Below are 20,562 nucleotides of genomic sequence, written 5' to 3'. Positions count from 1 at the left end.
TGTTTTCAGCCGACAGCGATGGTAGACAACATGAATAATGCCATGTAGACTTGTGTTTTACATGGCATTACGTAACATGTTAGCCAGCATATTAAATGAAAAGAAGAGGACATGGCACTCTTAAAATAGTAGCAGTTCCATTGTGTGCGAGAAGAAAAGCTCACAGGGCTAGACGTGGCTTTCCATTAAAAACAAGAAAACGGCTGCCTCGGTACAAAGCTTGTCACATTAAATGGCTTCACAAGACACTGCGCTATGAACAGAGTTACTTGCCACGTCTGCTTATTAGAAGCAAATTTGGGCTTGTTTTTCGGGGGAAATCGCTAGATATTGTTGAGGGTGTTCGAGCTGTTGAAAGTAACTATAGGCTACACTTCCTTTTATAAATAAAGCACTTTTAAACTGTGATGACCAATGATGATAAAAAAAAATGAATAACAACAACAACCATATCACAGTGGTTCTCAAAGAGGTTGCAGGGCGTCCCCAGCTAAAGTTAATACATTCTCATTTCTAACCACTTTATCCATGTTGGCTGTTCAAAAATAGCAGATCAACAAGCTCACATAGCATCACGACTCACTACGAGATTGTACACTAGTTCAATAACTTAGCATTTTTTTCTCCAACATCCATCTTCTCCTCTGGTGGTCCCTGGCATAAAATAAATAAATATAATAATAATAATAATAATAATAAATATCGTGAGCCCAATATTGTGTATCATATCGTGACACTCCCCCCCCCTACCCGTTAAATGTTTTATTCTCTCAAAAACAGATTCCGAGCTGCACTACTGAATCTGTCGGCAGTGGCATTCAGATGGTATAATATGTACATGGGGATCAGTGGAATGAAAACATAATGATTCAGGGAAACAAAACAGCAGAGGGTCTGTTTGCTTTCCTTCTATTTTGTCGATGGGTTCCCAGATTGGGAAATAGTGGACACGTTGTCGTCACATGACCACATGTTTGACCTGTATTGCCTGTTTTACACAGAGACGTTAAGACACTGGGATGCCATAATCCTGGTCTCTAAAACTACCTCCCCCTGGCCAGCCGGGGCGCCTGATGGAGGGAAAAGGAACTGGTCGGAATAACGTGTCCCTTCCACGCGCTACGTCCGGCCGGGGAAATTCCCCTCTTGTCAGGTGAAAAGAAGCAGCTTGGACTCCTCATGCATAGAAGGAGGCATGAGGTCAGTCCGCTGCCCCCCCCAGGTTGGCAGAGGAAGTGTAGTGTTGGCACTGATCTTCATGCTGTTCCAAACCAAACGAGCTGCTACATACTTTAGCCTACTGTTAGGGTTTGGCCTGGCGGTAGTGGGAATACATGGTACTCTACCCCACCTACGCGGGTCCATGTTAATGGAAAGGTGGGTATTGGGGTTAGTAGCTCTCATCATGCTTGGACTGTACCCCTTCATCTTTGCGGGTCTGGGGCCACTCCTAGCCCAGAGAAGCAACGACCTGCTGCAGAAGAAACCGTACGAGAACTTGGGGGTAACTGTATGACGCGTACTCCTCCTGCCTCAGGGAGTACAAGGAAGGAGACCGTCTGGGGGTCCTGAAAGAGACCTATAGTGTGTCAATCTAGTGAGAGATTAGACACAGGTGCAGGGGAAGAGCAATCGAGAGAGAGAGTTTAGCACTATGCGACGTTTAAAGGTTTCTCCCAGGTTTTTTTGAGGGCCGAAAGCCCCTCCTATGTCCAGCTTTTGGTGTGTGTGTGTACCCCAAATTTTGTCCTAACACAAACTCATTAAATGCCATTGACAATGAATGGACAATTTACGAAGGTGAGGACGCAAATTGTGATTGGCTGGAATGAGATGATGTATGATGATGAGAGCGGCCCTCACTTCACACGGGTGTGATTTATTTTCTATTTGAGCGGCCTCAGCCCCTCCTATTCCCAGCGTTGTGTGTTTGTGTGAAGCCCATAGTGATGATTTGATGGGCTGATCACGGAATGTGATGTATGATGATGCATGATAAGAGCGCCCCTCACTTCACACGAGTGCGATTTTTCTTTTGAAAACAAACCGCCTGCGGTCTCAGGCTAATATGGAAGTAATGATTTGGGACTAGAAGATGTCGCTTATTGCCCTATACTGCAGCTGGACATTAAATGTATATTCCATTGGTCCGTCAATGGTGACTTGATGCAACTTTACACTTAGTTTCATTGTGATCATTGTCATAGCAACTTCTTGTTTTCAATCGCTAGTTTAAAGTCTTCTTCCTGTTTTTTAACTAGAGCGGTGTGGCCGTGTGGAACGTGTGTATGGAATCTGAAGTCGGTGGGGCGAACGCTTCTCGAGTTACGTGGATTACACACGTAGTACAGACAGACAGAGACTTGGTGCATTTATAGATAGAAGATGATGGTCCTATATAATGGTTTAATTGATGATAAAAAGCAGGGAATGTTTTCAGGGCTTGTGATTGGGTTCCAGTGAGTGAAGACCCACCCTTGCTCCCCTTCAATCAAAGAGCACTAGATTGCTTTTCGGGACCGGAGAATCAGAGACTTTGGATTTGAATTTGCTGAAATAGTGGCTCCAAGACGGGTCTCAGTTTTGTATGTACTTTTACATCTTTATTTATTTTTTAATTTAGTTTAGTTCATTTGTTGTTGTTTTTTGTTTAGTTTTTTCTTTCTACTTAGTACTTTTTTATTTATTTATGTTTTTTTCTTTTTAATGTACTTACTAACCCTAACCCTATTTCTTAATATTAACTCTTTTAATGTACGTTATATATATATATCTTAGTTTTTAGTACATTCTTTTGTTTACTTTTTTTCTTTTCCCGTCTTGAATTGTCTTCTATAATAACATTAAAATTATAAACGCTGTACATATTTTATTTATTTTAGAAATAGTTCATCTCTCACTGAAGGGGATAACGCCCATATTGCAGCTTGATGATGTCATTTTGTCAAGTTGAAAATGCATTCCCCGCCCAATTATGTATTTATGCCCATATATGGAGTTCTTGTAACGATGACCCATGCATTTGATGTTCATATTAGGAAGTATTAAGTTGTTTTGATTACATTTTTATTGTATGTATTATTACATTTATTATTTTATTATTATTTTCAAGAAATTCTTCTACGGAATGGGCTGGGAAAGAGGGCTGGACTGAGGAACTGTTCTGGTAAGTTTCTTACCAGAACAGATGTCTGCATCAAACCCTGTGGAGTTCCTCCCCATACTGTCAGGCATCCCCATCAAACCCTGTGGAAAAGTAAGAGAGTGGCGACACGCTTTGATGGGCTATGGGGCTATAGTTCCAAACATTTGGAACTATCCCCTTGAGATAGAATTACAGAGATAGCACTTCCTTCCGCATTCCATTGCTACAATGGGATTCAACGCTAGTGTCGCCACTCTCTCACTAGGATTAATTACTCTGCCCATCACCAGAGCACAAATGTTATGCAAAGGTCAGCCAATCACAGCTCAAAGTGACTACTCAATTTGACATAATTAGATCAAGGCATATTTTCGCTTATTAGCCAGGGATGCTTTTATGTTTTTCCGTAAAGCACATTGAATGGCTTGTAGATTTCCCCCAGAATAGGGATGCTGGGGGTTCGAGTGGTTTACACAAGTGTGTATTTAAATTCCTAAAGTGTTACGTAAATAAATATATAATTACAATGCACATGCACACACACACACACACACACACACCTTGTGTAAAGAGTATCCAGACTCAAATATGATGGGCGGCAGCAGCAACAGGAAGAACATGTTGGGTCGAAACATCTCTTCTTCCTTCAGGAGAAAAGACACAAACAAACAAACTCACTGATCAATTCACACAGTTCACGACTGAATAAACAAGTGGTTCTAACTAAAACTTTACATTTTTAAATGAAGGACCCCCAAATTGATATGTATTTGGCCACGGTCCGAGCCTGCGCGCATGTTCTTGACAGAAAGTAGCTCGTTGTCGATGGTGGTTTTTTTATGACACAAAAACTTTGCAGAGAGAGAGATGATAATTCAAGCTTTCGGTACAGCTGCAATGTCGGTGAGTCGTTTAATACAATTAGATAGGACTTTTTGGCCAGAAAGTGTTCTTTTGACACTCAGGTGTTCCCGCATAACTTCCTACGATGATGTCACGTGCATACTGCATAGCCTATATATAGGGCTCTACTGAAGCCCGGCAGCAAGTTGCGGGTTCGATTTCCCAGCCCGATGACCTTTGCTGCGTGTTACTCCCAGTCTCTTTTTCCCCGTTTCATGTCACTCAACTGTACAATCCAATAAAGGCAAAAAAAAATGTTTAAACTCGCCGTGAGGCAATCTCTTCCATGCCTACTTTGAATGTTTGAATGGTGTAGAACAGGGGTTTTCAACTGATTGTGAACCAGGGACCACCACCCTGACTAAGAATCAAGCTAGGGACCACTGCTGGGCTAAGCTTTATAGCGCTTTCATAACACTTGCTAATGCTATGCAATGTATACATACCACTGTTTAACAGATGGTTCACGGACTACTAGTGGTCCATGGCATAATAGGCCTGCAGGTGGTCCATGGGGAATTGTTTTAAAATATAAATAAAATGTCTTTGTTAGATGTATTAAAATATATTTAAATAATACAGTATTTCAAAAGTCCATCAAATGTAAGAAGATATTTGAATCGATATAGCTAATAAAAATATTTATTACAGTACTGATAGAGCAGGCAAACGGGCACATTTCCTAATAATGATGACTCAATCAGGTAAGCTGGTAGACTGCACCCTTCTTGAGAACTCCCCTTTCTGTGGAATTTCTTAACCTCAGACTTCCCAGTAACTGATATCATGTATGCACTTCCACGTCCGCCAAAAGTATTAGTGCACTGTTCCGTGGAAGAAAATACAAAATCTTCACTTTGCTACAATACTAAATGCATGGTCAGGGACCACATGCGACACCTTCACGGAGCACCAGTGGTCCACGGACCACCTGTTGAAAATCCCTGGTGTAGAAAGTCACTTCCCTTGATCAAGTTACCCTGTAAGAGGTTTCCACCTGACAGAGATGACACACGTTGCTTGCATGCGTGCGTACATGTTCCGAGGGGAAGCATGCATTATGTCCTTATCTACCGTGTGTAGGCCTGTCACAATGTTACACAATCCCCTAATCCTAATCGCAATAATTTGAGATAATCACAGTTACATTTGATTCAACCCATTTTGGGGCGGGAACCCCTTTTGGTGTTAGCATTATGTTATGCTTTATCTATTGAAAAATAGCAGATCTACAAGCTACGAGCTTGTATAGGTCTGCTATTTTTGAAAAATCGAAGAACGACCGACATAGAAACATAGCTTTTTCAGAAAACTGTCAGGATGTAGAAGACATTTTTAGATTTCGATCTTCTTCCTGTTAAACACACTACAAACTGTGCGCTTGTAGATAAGGCTACTTTTAAAAAGGTTGCAGTTTCGCTTACAGCCCTACCGAGGCGAGTCACGCATGCAAAAAAACATACTCGCACACATGCAGCATGACATGGTGTGTCTGAGAGGACGTATGCATTATGTATCCATCTTACAGTAGGATGTACAGTTTGTACACTTCCCTGTCTCTGAGTGGACTATAGCCTCTGTGACCTTTGCCCTTCTCCAATCACGTGTGCCAAACAGAATGCTCATCATTGTTGCATTCTGGGATGAATGAACTGGCCGGGATCCCAGATCATCATCATCAGAGGCCCGCTCAGTCGGGACCGTCACGCCACGTGGACCCCCGCGCTGTATAACACCCGCCTCTGACTCTCCCAGTGCCCCATGTGTTACTGTGTGTGTGTGTGTGTGTGTGACTGTGTGTGTGTGTGTGTGTGACTGTGTGTGACTGTGTGTGTGTGTGTGTGACTGTGTGTGACTGTGTGTGTACACCAATATTAGTTTGCATCGGTTCAAAGTGATTGTCATTGACAAATTATTCATTTAACCGTTGCTTCATTTATATACTTTGTTTTATCGACTAAAACGTACCATTGGTTGAACAAAGCTCTTTTTCCCCTTAGGTCTTTTTTACTCTACGGCTTAATTTTGAGCTTGCATCCATTTTAATTGAAAAGATGTATATCACACCACGAATAACAAGCTTATTATACATACCAGTGTGTGTGTGTGTGTGTGTGCGTGCGTGCATGCGTGTTTGAATCAAAGCATCTCATGTATGCATGTATCCATGGCATGGGGGAAGTTGCGTTTGTGAGCCGTGGGTGGTGCACTGATGTCAGAGCATCTCTTTGTCATGGAGGCAGATGGGTCGTGTCAGGCTATGTGTGTGTGTGTGTGTGTGTGTGTGTGTGTGTGTGTGTGTGTGTGTGTGTGTGTGTGCACGCGCGCGCGTGTGCATGCGTGCGTGCGTGCGTCTCATATGATTAACTCTAGCAGCCAGTTAAGTCTCACCCATTGTACATGTGTGTGGCAAGGGATTCCAAAACTATGGGCCATTTATTATATTTACAAACATATATAATTAAAAACAAAACTATTATCTTTTTTTTTATACAAAATTAGAAATCAGAAAAAAGCTAACATATTTCAAAATAATTTCCATAAATGATCCCATAGTGTAGTGAAGCTATAGGCGAGCTATACAAGGCCATTCACGCTATTGTTTTAATTTGGGCTATAAGCGATGAATTCATAATTGTGTTTCTGTTGCCAACTTTCTAAATATCATACATTACCTGCTATATATGTTTTTCTATACCCATTTTGCGGCAGGGACCCTATTCAGTGTTTTAAACATTATGTCATAATTTAGCTATTGAAAAATAGCAGATATACAAGATCATACTTGTAGGTCTGCTATTTTTTGAAAAATCGTGAAAATGTGCCTCAAATCTTTGAATAATATATTATTAAATATTTTTAATTTCGACGTCAGGCCTAAAAGGGGGTTAACCTGTTTTCTATCACTTGCCAGTTGCTCTCATTCTAACTCTGTCCTCTCATCTTCTCTCGGAATACTAGAGAAACAATGGAACGCTTCAACCAAGCACTAGAACTATAAGAAATATAGTTAAAAAAATAATCATTCTAACCGTTTGTCACAAAAGCATCAAGCAGATCCACAACATCGATTTGCGCGGCGGGTTTTCGAGCTTGTAGATCTGCTATCTTAGATGATTTTGAATCCTATATAAAGTAACAGTTTTGGACATATACACCACGGTGAAAAATACAGTTGTAGTTATCGTTCCAGTGCGAGCGGTCCTTTAAAAACAAAAACTGTGATGTGACAAATAGAACGGATGCTGATTCGGAAGTTTGGGTCCAAAGGGGAGACAGACAGAGTTTCATTCGGTTCTCAACTTCTCATGTTACACATTATTGACTCTAGCTAAGCACCCAGATAACAATCTCACTTATTGTGTGTGTGTGTGTGTGTGTGTGTGTGTGTGTGTGTGTGTGTGTGTGTGTGTGTGTGTGTGTATGTGTGTGCACACACACGCACAGCTGGGGCTGTGGGTGGTAGATACAACTTTGAATAAATAAAGGCCTTTTATTAGTAACAGAGTATTTTGTGGTATTGCTACTTCGACGTAAGTAAGGACATTTTATGATTTGGTTTTAGGAATCCGGATGAGGCTCAAATGAGGGCTATGTATGTGATGAGGTTGTTTGAGACGTGAACCATCTGTGTACTTTAATGTGTGTGCGCCATCAAGTCACGCTCACGTTAAACAATGGGTTTTCATTGAACGTTAAGCACTCAATGGAACAGAGAGTGAAACCGTGACGGAGGAAGTGCACACTTCCTTTTCACTAGTAAGCACTAAGGCCTTAACCGCTTCAACTGATTTCTGGTTTTGGAGAACCAAAATCAGGGCATTTATTGTTGTTCTGTAAAAGTTTATGTTGTTCCGTAAAAGTTCATGTTGTTCCGTTTGTGTGTGCCTCGACGGAGCGGGCGGTAGAGTTTCTGCTATCTGCGCGCTGGTTGTGGTGGGCCAGTCTGGGCCGAAATTCTCGCGAAAATGACCGGGCCGAATTTTTGTCTCAGCCCTGACCAAAATCTTCAAAAATAGCCAATCTACAAGCTCACAACAACCCAATTTTTGAATAGCCAAACGTATAAAATAATGGATATAGTGGCTAAAATCTAAAATGACACAGATGCCTTTCGCGGGTTGCCTGCCGCACCGCACGGAACGGGGATGCTGGGTTTCAAGTTGGTTAAGCTATATGCTTCAGGGAAGGAAGTAGATTCCAAAAAAAGGGGAACGCTTTAATCTTTAATTGTTTTGGGACTAAAATGAGAGATGACGTCTACACGCATGATAGCATCAGTGTCCCCAATACAAGGTCTTTGTATGGGGATTAGGTGAGATTTGGTGTCAAATCTCACCTAATTTGGTGAGATTTGGTGTCAGAACCTGCCCTTCATCCTCCCACATGCAAGTTCAAGGTGTCTTTATTGTTATATCTTGTGTATGTTAACCCAATCCAAGCCAAGGAACGACAGGTCACGTTTTAAGCACTATAACCCCATGTGCCAGGACGCAATTATTATTATTTTTTTTCCCAAACTTTTCTTTTTATAATAGAAACGCTGGCCACTGGTCTGCGTTTCTATTGTAGTGTACTGGCATGGATTGTGTTTTAAGTACATATTTCTTTGTTGGGATTCCAATCAGCTTCAGTTTCCTAATGTTTCAGTTCCCGTTTCATCACTTTTTGTTTCACTTCTTAATTCTGTATCCTCCTTTCAGCTAGAGAGGGGAGAGTAGAGTTAACAAAAGTTAGTTAACCCATTTTGAGATCAGATTCTAAAAATGTTCTTCTACATCCTGACAGTTCTCTGAAAAAGCTATGTTTCCGTGTCAGTCGTTCTTCGATTTTTCAAAAACAGCAGACCCACAAGCTCGTAGCGCGCCACTTTTTCAATAGCTAAAGCACAACATAATGCTAACACCAAAAGGGGTTCCCGCCCCAAATTGGGTTAATAAGGTTGTCTAAAAAGTGGTTTTGTACAAACTGGACTAGTATACCATGTAAAAGGCATTGACCAGAGTCCTAACTGGCACCCCAAACATTACATAAAAGTCAAACCGTTACACACCCACACTCTACGATTGCAACCAGCCGAATCTAGGCTGGATCAGATCAGAGCCACATCCAGATTGGAATCCGATTCGTTTCAATGAGTCACGTGACATGCCCGGACTCATTTAAACCAATCGGAATTCAATCTCGATGTGGCACCACAGATCCTGATTCAGCCTAGATTTGTCTGCCAGTGTAAATGGGGCCTAAGTGGACCCATTAAAGATGGAGTGCCTTGATTGTTGTACTTTTTTCTGTTCCGTGTGTCTACGGTGTTAAAGTTACTCTAATTGACCCCCAGGTGTGGTTGGAATATTCAAATATGGATGTCTTCCCCGTGTATTTTTGGTTTCTTCCTGAAAGCCCTTGAGTCAAAAGGCCCAATCAAAAATACACATTGTTTTTGTGACATCATAACCCTAACCCCTCCCCTAACCCCCATACAATCTAACCCAATGTATGGGTTAAGGAAGGGTCCATGTGGTTCTTTTTATACACTCTTATACACTTTTTTTTACTGTGCAGTAAATCTCTTAGGCAAAGGTGAAGCAAAAGGCCATATATCTAGCTCACTAATGCATTCAGACTTAAACCAAATAGACTAGAGAATAATGCTTCAGGGGTGATGAATTCCATCCTCTTGACATTTAGCCCAGGTGGAGCGAAGGAGGTGAAAGTTCAACTATGATGAGTATTCTTACCCATCTGGTGCAGAGAGGGGAAAGCGTGTATACGCACTACTGACCACGCCCTGACTTACAGTACAACTGAACTTCCGCATGCTCGCGTGCACAGACAGTACAGTACGCATATGTTGACCATAACAGCCGCGATATGAACCAACAGGTATACCCAGCGTGTATACTGTTCCTGTTCGTACACATAGTAGTAGGCAATGCACGCTCTTCAATTGCACATGCATGTGCACGTGTCATGCACAAGAGATGAGTGTTTGATGGGTGCTTAGGGGGGGGGGGGGGGGGGGGCTTAGGTTTGTCTAAATGTCACCAGGGAGTGTCACCTCTCTGGAGACAACATTCTAAAAAAAAAAAAAAAATGACACTGTCAAGAAATGACTCATCACACAACTGTTAAGGCGGATGGAAGAACTTGACCTGAATGACAAAAGACTAATAATGCTGGAGACGGATGAGAAGATGCAGCTGAAAGAGGAGCGGATGGAGTGATATGAGAGAGAGAGAGAGAGAGAGAGAGAGAGAGAGAGAGATACTCTTAGGATGTAGACTCCCTTGAGGCTGTGCGTTGACACACAGCAGTGACATCATCACCACATAGGGGGGAAATTGCACCCTGAAACTACATTTAAAATATCTCTCTCTCTCTCTCTCTGCCTCTCTCTCTCTAGATCTATTCTGAGAGTACGTCCCATTTCTACGGGGGGCTTTAAACAAACGACCACTGCAGCCTGGTCAGTCAGTCAGTGTACTGTAATGGAAAACTGCTGGTAGCATCACCATGCAAAAGCACAAACTATGAATTACAGAATGGATGAAAAAGGCTCACAACAAGCTACACCACACATCATCCACGCATTTTTGTATAGGTGTGTTTTACTGTGAAATATTATATATTTTTTATCTGTGGTCCAATATTTGAATCATTGAACTGAATTTTAGATATACAAATATTTTATTTATTTGGGTTTTTTTTAGTTCAATGTTTGTTTTAAAAACACCATTGAAAATGAAGGGACAATTTACGTCATCTTGTCCCAAACACAAACATTAAATGTATCAAGCTGTATTTGAAGGTTTTCCATTGAAACACAAGGCCTTTTAATAATAATAATAATAATAATAATAATAATAATGAATTGCATTTTTATAGCGCTTTTTCAAAATGCTCAAAGCGCTTTACAATGGTTCATTCATTCATCCATTGGGAGGTGAAGCGGCGAACAGTCGACGCCAGCGTCCTCACTTCCCACATTCACACACCAATGGTGGCGAGCTCACACCGACCGACTCATTGGAGGCAACGTAGGGTTCAGTGTCTTGCCCAAGGACACTTCGACATGTGGACAGGAGGAGCCGGGATTCGAACCGCCGACCCAGGGATCATTGGACGACCTGCTCGACCTCCTGAGCCCCAGCCGCCCCCTTATCAAACCTCCCCCGAGTCCATTGTATGCACTTCTTTGGTCCTAATTTCTCTTTCTCCTGAATATTATTCCCTTCCATGAGTACCGGTGGTTTGATACCAGTAGCACTGCTGTAACTTCTCTCTCCTACATATTTTATTCATTTGCTTTTTATTATTTTAGGACTTTTTATTATCTTTCTGCACCTTTTATCTCTTTTAACCCATTGAAACCGGTAAAGTGCTTTTTTTTATATATATATATATATATATATATATATATATATATATATATATATATATATATATATATATATATAGAGAGAGAGAGAGAGAGAGAGAGAGAGAGAGAAGAGAGAGAGAGAGAGAGAGAGAGGGACAACGCTAATTTTAACCACATTAAACATTATGAAATACTTTGGCTATTCAAAAATAGAAGATATACAAGCTCACATCTGCTATTTTTGAAACATTGTAAAAATGTGTGCAGATTTTTTTTTAAACTCCAATCTTATGGGGGTCCCAGGAACAAAATATTTTAGATGTAGGTAGGTCCGTAGCCAAATAAAAATAACGTTGGGGGTCCTTGACATGAAAAGGTTTGAGCACCACTGATATAGAAACATACTTTTCTTTCCTCCCCAGATTTTTTATTTCATTTTTTAGAATGGGCCTCAGGTCTTAAAGCCGACTCTGGGAGCTATATGCTCACGAATTGATATGCATATTCGTGCAAAACGGGGCGAATAAATAATGCCTCTTGCATCTTGGGCACAAGCAGAAGACTGGTGGCTGTTGGAGGCGATGGATGAAGGGAGCAGGGTAGCAGGGAGCCAGGGATGACAGCATGCCTGCGAGGGCTTCTGTGGCCTGGCTTCTGCTGCTGCTGCTTATAGCAGAGCTGTGTCCTGGAGGCGAGAGCTATAGCCTGACTCACTTCTACTGTCAGCTTGGCTTCAGAAACCAGGCTATGGCTGGAGGAGACTGGAGAGCCCACATTCAAGTTGGCTATAGGTGCAGTGGTGCCAGATTGTACGAGAGAAATAAGTGACTCAACCAAATATGGGCTGTATACGAGTCCATTTGTTTCTATCTCAGAGTTACATATCCGTAATTCCGTAAAAGACCTCACGTTGAGAACCAGTATGGTGGGGAGAGAGAGAGAGAGACCATTTTGACCTGAGATCAGATTCTAAAAATGTCTTCTACATCCTGACAGTTTTCTGAAAAAGTTATGTTTCTATGTCAGATCTACAAGCTCATAGCGCGCAACTCTGTGGCGCGTTATGAGCTTGTAGATCTGCTATTTTTCAATAGCTAAAGCATAACACAATGCCAACACCAAAAGGGGTTCCCACCCAAAATGAGTTAACAAGAATGAACCCATTTAAACTTGAGGCCGATTCTAAAAAAAACGCCTCCTAAAACCTAACCTATAAGGTTTTCTGAAAAACTTCAAATTCTTATTAAAAAAATAAATGATGATGGTATATATATGAGACACCGAGGGCGCATTCGGCATTTAAGGTAAATATAGGTTACACCAGGTCTAAATGGGTCAAGCAGAAGCTTGTCCATTAACTTTGGATAGCAAAGCATATATTGACCATAGGCAAGTGCAGCACTGTACGCACATTTTCAACAGGGGGCTGCGTCTGAAAAACAACCATGTTGACAGTGTCTTGGCATCGCCGGCGGCTGTGTTCCGCAGTGAGCCTGAGCGAACAACAACACAGGTTACGTTGGTACAAACTACTCCATCTCTCTCCGCTCTACCCCCGCGAGACTCTCTCTCTCTCTCTCCTAAACAAACAGGTCAGAATAGTATACTACTGTAATGGATTGGCATCATGACCACTTAGTCAAAAGCACGATTAACGCGTATATGCGTGTCCGCCCCTGCAGAAGTAGGACCGTGCAATCAGGGAGAAACCTCCGCAGCTATATATCCCTACTCAGAGATGACTCATGTTCTGTGAAACTGAAAATAGGTATAACATTTAAGAGATGAAGCTATAAAAGCTTGACCAATCTTGGGAGACTTCCTAGTAAAAAAGTGCAAAATCAGTCTGAAAAACTGATTTATTTCAAGATTTTCAAATATTTAAAATTAAAAAAAGAAATGTGCTGATCTACAAGCTCATAATGTGTCATGTTGTGAGAAAAATGGTATAAAATGTCCACCTTAGACCTACTCTATTAGAAAGGGAGGAGAAACATGCACATCCGCAAACCTACTCTAATTAGACCCATTTCATCCCACGGGTGCTTCTCAAGTGAGCGACGAGTGTGGGTGGGTGTGTGTGGGTGGGAGGGGGGCAGTTAACCCATTCTGACCTGAGATCAGATTCATACGAGGTTTCCACTGGACACACACTGGTCTGATGAACCCATTCTGACCTGAGATCAGATTCATACGAGGTTTCCACTGGACACACACTGGTCTGATGAACCCATTCTGACCTGAGATCAGATTAAAAAAATGTCAGTCGTTCTTCGATTTTTCAAAAATAACAGCCACCTATTTTTCAATAGCTAAAGCATAACATGATGCTAAACACCAAAATGGGTTCCCGTTCAGAATGGGTTAAGGTAAAATGTCTTGCTCAGGCTCTCTCTACCCATTCAGCAATGCTGTCCCCAACCTTTGAAAAGGTAATCAAATGTTCATCTGCAAGTGATGTAAACAAGGTTTTCATTGTAATGAGTCCCGGGATGCAGGGGATGGTCTTTTAGATGAGTCCCAGACTCCCAGGGACATTTCCCCACTTAAGCGACGTTAGGAGTCATATTTTGCCTTTTTAACTACTTTAGCATTTAACTCCCATTTCATTTTATATGGTTATAATGTGGTTATATTCATGTAGAAAAAGGAAGAAGAAATTATTATTATTATAACTAAAGCTATAGCAAAATAACCTAGAATAAAAACAGTACAGTATCGTGCATCCCGTAGATGCAGAGGTCGTTGTTTTATTGCGTCCCTTAAAGGTAGAGTAAGTGATTTCACTCAAAAAACCTTAGGTTTCGTTTTTGGCTGTGGGACCTAAGCCTTCGTCCAATCAGGATAGAGAGTCAAAAACGAAACCTAAGGTTTTTTGACCCCCAGGGGTTAACTGGGGACAGGGAGGAACTCCTTATATGGTCAGCACACTCTATAGTAGAGAGGATTATCACAACAAAACAAAAAAATAAGTGATATTTGAATTAAGTGAAATCACTTACTCTACCTTTAACTATGAACTGCGTTTGGGGATGAAAAATGCTGCCTCTTAATCTCTGCAATTCTGTAATTGACATGGATATGCCCCAAAATAGGGTCGGCGGGTTGCAAGTGGTTAACCCATTCTGAACGGGAACCCATTTTGGTGTTAGCATCATGATATGCTTTAGCTATTGAAAAATAGCAGATCTACAAGCTCATAGCGCGCCACCGAGTGGCGCGCTACGAGCTTGTAGGTCTGCTATTTTTGAAAAATCGAAGAACGACTGACATTTTTAGAATCTGATCTCAGGTCAGAATGGGTTCATCAGACCAGTGTGTGTCCAGTGGAAACCTCGTATGAATCTGATCTCAGGTCAGAATGGGTTAAAACTTGGGAGTTGGGACACGTCGTCAAGTCAAATAGTGGGTGATATATCAGCCGATATACATCAGTCAGGCTCTGGAGATGAAGCCACCTGAGACGCAGACAGACTAAACGTGCCTGTATACTGATCATGTACCAGGGGTTATTCGAGGTAAGTTATGGTACGAGGGGGGATAGGATATCATATCAGTTCTCAGATGAGTGCTCATGATGACAGACACATACTGTGTACGAGCAGATACACACAGTATAGGCCTATGTCAGCGATATTGGGTATAGGGGGAAACCTTGTATGTCCAAAACTGACTGTTATTCATTCACAAGATCTTTGTTAATATTTGGTTAAATATTGTTGCTGCTGTCGGGCAGAAACTATACTTAGCTCCATATTTTAACCATTTGTATTATTTCGTAAATTAATGCCCTGCTTGATCATACGACGGCGTCGAAAGTAGCAGATCTACAAGCTCGAAAGTGGTGTGACACGCGGTTTGAGCTTGTCCATCTGCTACTTTTGCTATTTGAAACCCTACTACAGAAAGCCCATTTCCACTTTTGAGTTAGTAGATCAGCTATATGTTTGCCCGGCACACTGTACGGCGAAGTAGTAGCCTTTAAATTCACACAATTATGAGCAAAAGAAACAGAGATATGAGGTTTTTGTGTTGGACAAAAACCTCATATCTCTGTTTCTTTTCCTGATAAGAGACACTCCATGGAGGACCATGGCGGAGGATGAGGGACAGTGGGGAGGGTGGGGGGGTTGGCTGGGGGTAAACTGGGGGGTAAAGGGGGCTCTGATTACTGGGACCGATGACTCAGCAACACTCTGGGGGCCCCCGGGCTGACAAACAATGGGCCCCTGTGTGCAGGACCCATTGACACAACCTGCCTCTTTTACTAAAACCCCATCCCATTCCCCAACCCCACTCACTCTCTCTATATCTGCTATCTCTCTCTCTCTCTCTTGTTCCCCCGCTCTCACTGGCAGAGAACAAGGAATGTTAATTAAAGGCTGCATAGGCAACCAGAAGAAACAGAGAGCTCAAAGGGAGGGGGGAGAGAGACAGAGAGAGAGAGAGAGAGAGAGAGAGAGAGAGAGAGAGAGGGAGGAGAGAAAGAGCAATATATTCACAACTGAGCCGATAGGGTGAATGTGATTGGAGTCTGAGAGACGAGGGAGAGGCAGGCAATGGAGAAGGAGAGATGAAAAGATACAGTAGAGACAAGTGTTTGCATGAAAGAGTGGGGAGGGAGAGAGAGAGAGAGAGAGAGAGAGAGAGAGAGAGAGAGAGAGAGAGAGAGAGAGAGAGAGAAACTTGTCTTGCACCAAGAGAGAGTGCATCAGAGGGTGAGCGTTTGATAAGAACAGTCAGTTATTCTCAAACGTTTCAATTTCAAAGACCTCCAGTTTGATATGCGTTAGGCCAGTCAGTGCTTCTCAAATAAATAGTTTGAAGATATAACATATAACTGCATTTATTTTCCGGATCCAGCTGAAAACACCAAATAATGCATGCGTGACAGAATTAGGACAATACCCACTCATAATCTAAATAAAAAAAAAGAGAGCTTTTTAATATTGTAACCACCTAAGAGAAAGTGACCCAGATGCACTCACACACACACACACACACACACAGAACCTCTAGAGAGCCAGCTGGTCCTGGAACAAACACAAGCAGAGCCACCAGATAGAAAACTCACTGGACTAAACCAAATTATAAAACAACTACAGGATAGCAATCTGACACATTGACAAAAAGCAACCCAAAAGCAGAGCAAACTAGAATGCGATTTGGCCCTAAACAGAGAATACATCGCCATGATGTCAGACCCGAGCACTGCGACCGGGAGAACCTTCCAATGTGACTTCCTGGACATGAAATGTGCGAGGAGCACGTGTAAAGCCAGGGATTCGAACTCGATTCTCCCACGTGAAAGTCCAATATCTTGTAACCACTAGACCAAAGGGATATCCCTATATGGACCATCAGGCCAAGGCTCTGAGCCACTATGCTACACACGTCTTACTTTCGGTTTCTGTCAGAATAGATCGTACAAATAGTGAAACTTGGAGCACTCTTTACTTTTGGTTTCTATATCCCTGCACTCTGTCAGATGTCAGAATCAATCGTACAAATAGTGAAACTTGGAGCACTCTTTACTTTTGGTTTCTATATCCCTGCACTCTGTCAGATGTCAGAATCAATCGTACAAATAGTGAAACTTGGAGCACTCTTTACTTTTGGTTTCTATATCCCTGCACTCTGTCAGATGTCAGAATCAAGCGTAGAAATAGTGAAACTTGGAGCACTATTTACTTTTGGTTTCTATGTCCCTGCACTCTGTCAGATGTCAGAATCAAATCGTACAAATAGTGAAACTTGCAGCACTTTTTACTTTTGGTTCCTACTTTCTATATGCCTGCACACCGGCGTGTATATTCAGCTGCCTCAGCTTAAAACTGGGCAGAATCGTACAACTCATCACAGAGTAGCAAACGCTTAGTGGAATTACCAGTTGAAAATAACACTTCAGTGGACCTGACTTTCTCTCTCCCTCTGATGTGATTCGATCAAAATAGTAAATGCGGCTTTGCCCTCAGTATGCCCACATATCTGACTAATTACCTAAGATAAGTGAGCGACAGACACTCTGTAGACTGTACATACATGTATAGTGTTTATTGCGACCGCAGCTCGCATTGACTATATGAACCCGTGCATTTCCCGTCAGTCGGTTGTTTGGTTGGTCACTAAATGGTCATGCCTCGTCACATCATCAGGGATGGAGATCCCTGAAGTCATCAACATTAGGCTTTTTCTGTACAACATTCTTACTGTACCTTCCAGTTGGCCAGCTCCTGCCACTCGATGATCTTAATGAAGCCTCCCATAAGGATCCCTGCAAAAAGGAGGAGAAAGTTTCAGTTTTCTGACAGTTTTCTGTCAGTCGTTCTTCGATTTTTCAAAAATAGCAGACCTACAAGCTCGTAGCGCGCCACCGAGCTTGTAGGTCTGCTATTTTTCAATAGCTAAAGCATGACATAATGCTAACACCAAAAGGGGTTCCCGCCCAAAATGGGTTAAAAACACAAAAAAGCCTTTTCCGTAAATTTTGTATGGATAGTTATATTTCTTCAGGATTCCTCTTCATATTGTGTTATAACTTGTTCTGTTACCTCTCTTATCCGTGGCTTTTAAAAATTGTATGATTTATATTATGCTTCTGTTCCAATTGCCATTTAAAACCAATACCATTTTGAAAAGTGCTATTCAAATAAAGATATTATTGTATGCATGTTCACATAACCTCTGTCATGGTCATTTCCAACTAGGGTCGTTTTTTATTATTAAAAAGAAAATTATTATGACACTGACAACAATACCCTATCTTCATCGACATAATAACTATCGACAGCAAGCTTATTGGTCAAAACATATCATATTTGATTTGGTTCAATTCCGTCCAGCCCTATAGTTCCAGCAGCACTAAATATTTCACCACTGCATATGAAATTTTTAAAAGAACAGGCCCCACTACCACCACTCACTGGCACCAGCCTAGACGGCAGCGTGAATGCATGAATGGAAGAAGTACAGTACAAGTTAAAGCTGGGAGTTATTATTTATGTGGCTAAACATAATGGGAGGCCTGCTTGGCAACGTCGTCCATTATGGTTTACACACACTATTATGCAAGAGGGGCTTTTGTCTTTAGTTTCGTCTTTAAAAAAGACCCCTGTGGGCGTTTTCTTTTGCTTTTAAAAAAGGGAGAGCAGAGCTATCCTTGTTATTACACAGTACAATGCTCAGTGTTGTTAATTCATCTCTAAGATGGAACAGAAGGGACCCTTACGACCGGGGTCCCTGTGTACATTATCAGAGATAAAGACCCGTATGTGTGCATTTATGCGTTCTCAGAGTTAAATGAACACGGATAATTTGACAAGTTTATACAGCTCAGAAGAACACATTCATAAACCACTTAAACCCCTCGGTTGACTGGGGGTCCTCTAGAGAGCTCTAGGCTTAGGGTCGATTCATACTCCTATTTTAGAGCCGAATAAAAGTCGGTTCGGCTCTGTAGAGCCTACAATTTGACGTCATTTGAGGTTCGGGGGGGCGGGTACCGTCCTAAAGTCGGCGCTTCGGTGCTACTGAAATTTTCTGACGAGCCGAAATCATTTCGGCACTACAGCGCCGAAACAGGAGTATGAATCGGCCTTTAGTCGTCTGCCATTTCCACTTTGAGTCCACACCAGATTTCTTGTTCACTGATCGCCGATCGACAAGATCACAACACGGCATGACTCGTTGTGAACTCAGGGTCTCAAAAGGAAGTACAGGTCATGTTCTATACTTGACCAAAAGTCATGTCCACTTAACAGAGAAAAAAATAATAATAATAAACAATTGAGCAAGTGTATTATGTGGGGGCACATTCCACACCATTACTAGTGGAATGTGCACGCATTCCAATAGTAATCACTAAACGCTGCGCAAAATTGGCCGTTCGGGAGAGCCAACACCACTGACTTGACCAACTTTCTTTTTTTACTTGCCCTGGGCAAGTGTCAATCCCTGCAGTGAAATATAAAAATATTCTCTGTCTTTTTCTCTCTCTGTCTATCTATCTCTCTCTCTCTCCCCCCCCCCCCCCCGTCGAGGCAGATGGCCGCCCACCCTAGAGTCGGGTTCTGCCTGACGTTCCTTCCTAAAGGGGAGTTTTTCGTTACCATTGTCGCAATATTGCTTGCTCTGGGTGGATCTTTGTTGGTTGTAAAGTGTCTTGACTTGAGACAACTTGTTGTGATTTGACACTATAATAAAATTGAATTGAATTGAATTGCAGTGAACCGCTAAATGTTCACACCAGAATGGTGGATGCTAAGGGCTCAAAGTTAAAAAAAAAATAGGAAAGAAACATTACACCCGTGTGAACTGAGCGGTTCAACTATACTTTTGTTGTATTGTATGTATGTTTATATGCTCATTTATATGTATGTTTATATATATATATGAATATGTGTAGGTGAATGTATATATCCAAGGACAACATGAATGTATGCACTGTGCAGGTAGACGGTCCAAAACACGTGCACTTAAATATGCAAATGAACTCCGGCTCCAACTCCGGCTTCTCCCTAGCCATTTTTCAGATATTGGACAGGACATGAGCAACGGACACTCAAAAGAAGTAGAAGTAAAAAATGGAAATGTGTTTTATGTATGAACTGTAATGTCCACCATTCCGAAAACTGAACTGAACTGAATTGTTATATTCACTGTAGTAACTAAACGTTTGTAAATAATAGTGGAGTAAAAGTATACAATATTTTCCCTGAGGTGCGTGGCGAATCATTGGTGCGGTTTGAGCTCAAGACGCTTAAGACGAGGTTGCAATTGAGAAAGCGGTTTGGGGTGCGAGACAAGTAGTACAGTAGCTTGCACATTACAGCTATTTTGACATTTTTATGAAAGTAAATTATACAATATGTCAGTAATTTCTCTGTAGAGCCTACAATGTGACGTCATTTGAGGTTCGGGGGGGGGGGGGGGGTACCGTCCTAAAGTCGTCTCTTCGGTGCTGCTGAAAATGTCTGACAAGCCGAAATCATTTCGGCACGACAGCGCCGAAACAGCGGTAAAATAGGAGTATGAATCGGCCCTAATCGTGATGCAAAATTACATAATGGTGACAGGACAGCCCTATGTGGGGTGTGAGACGAGGGGGGTGGATGAGCACAAAACCACTGCACCAAAACGAGACAGAAACGCCGGG

At 41.9% G+C, this 20,562-nt stretch overlaps 1 protein-coding gene across 1 annotated transcript in view; it reads right to left on the bottom strand.

Moving 5' to 3' along the window:
- The window catches only part of slc9a8 (solute carrier family 9 member 8), a 63,068-nt gene that overhangs the window by 29,683 nt on the left and 12,823 nt on the right, over window positions 1-20,562 (bottom strand). The window contains exons 4-5 of the mRNA XM_080763125.1: window positions 17,624-17,682; window positions 3,706-3,789 (exon numbers count right to left, since the gene is read on the bottom strand). Coding sequence (XP_080619251.1) covers window positions 3,706-3,789; window positions 17,624-17,682 — 143 coding nt within the window. The remainder of the gene's footprint in view (window positions 1-3,705; window positions 3,790-17,623; window positions 17,683-20,562) is intronic.

Source organism: Protomyctophum bolini (genome assembly GCF_963924005.1).
Source record: "Protomyctophum bolini genome assembly, chromosome: 5".
NCBI lineage: Eukaryota > Metazoa > Chordata > Actinopteri > Myctophiformes > Myctophidae > Protomyctophum > Protomyctophum bolini.
This window is presented reverse-complemented; position numbering and strand designations above follow the sequence as displayed.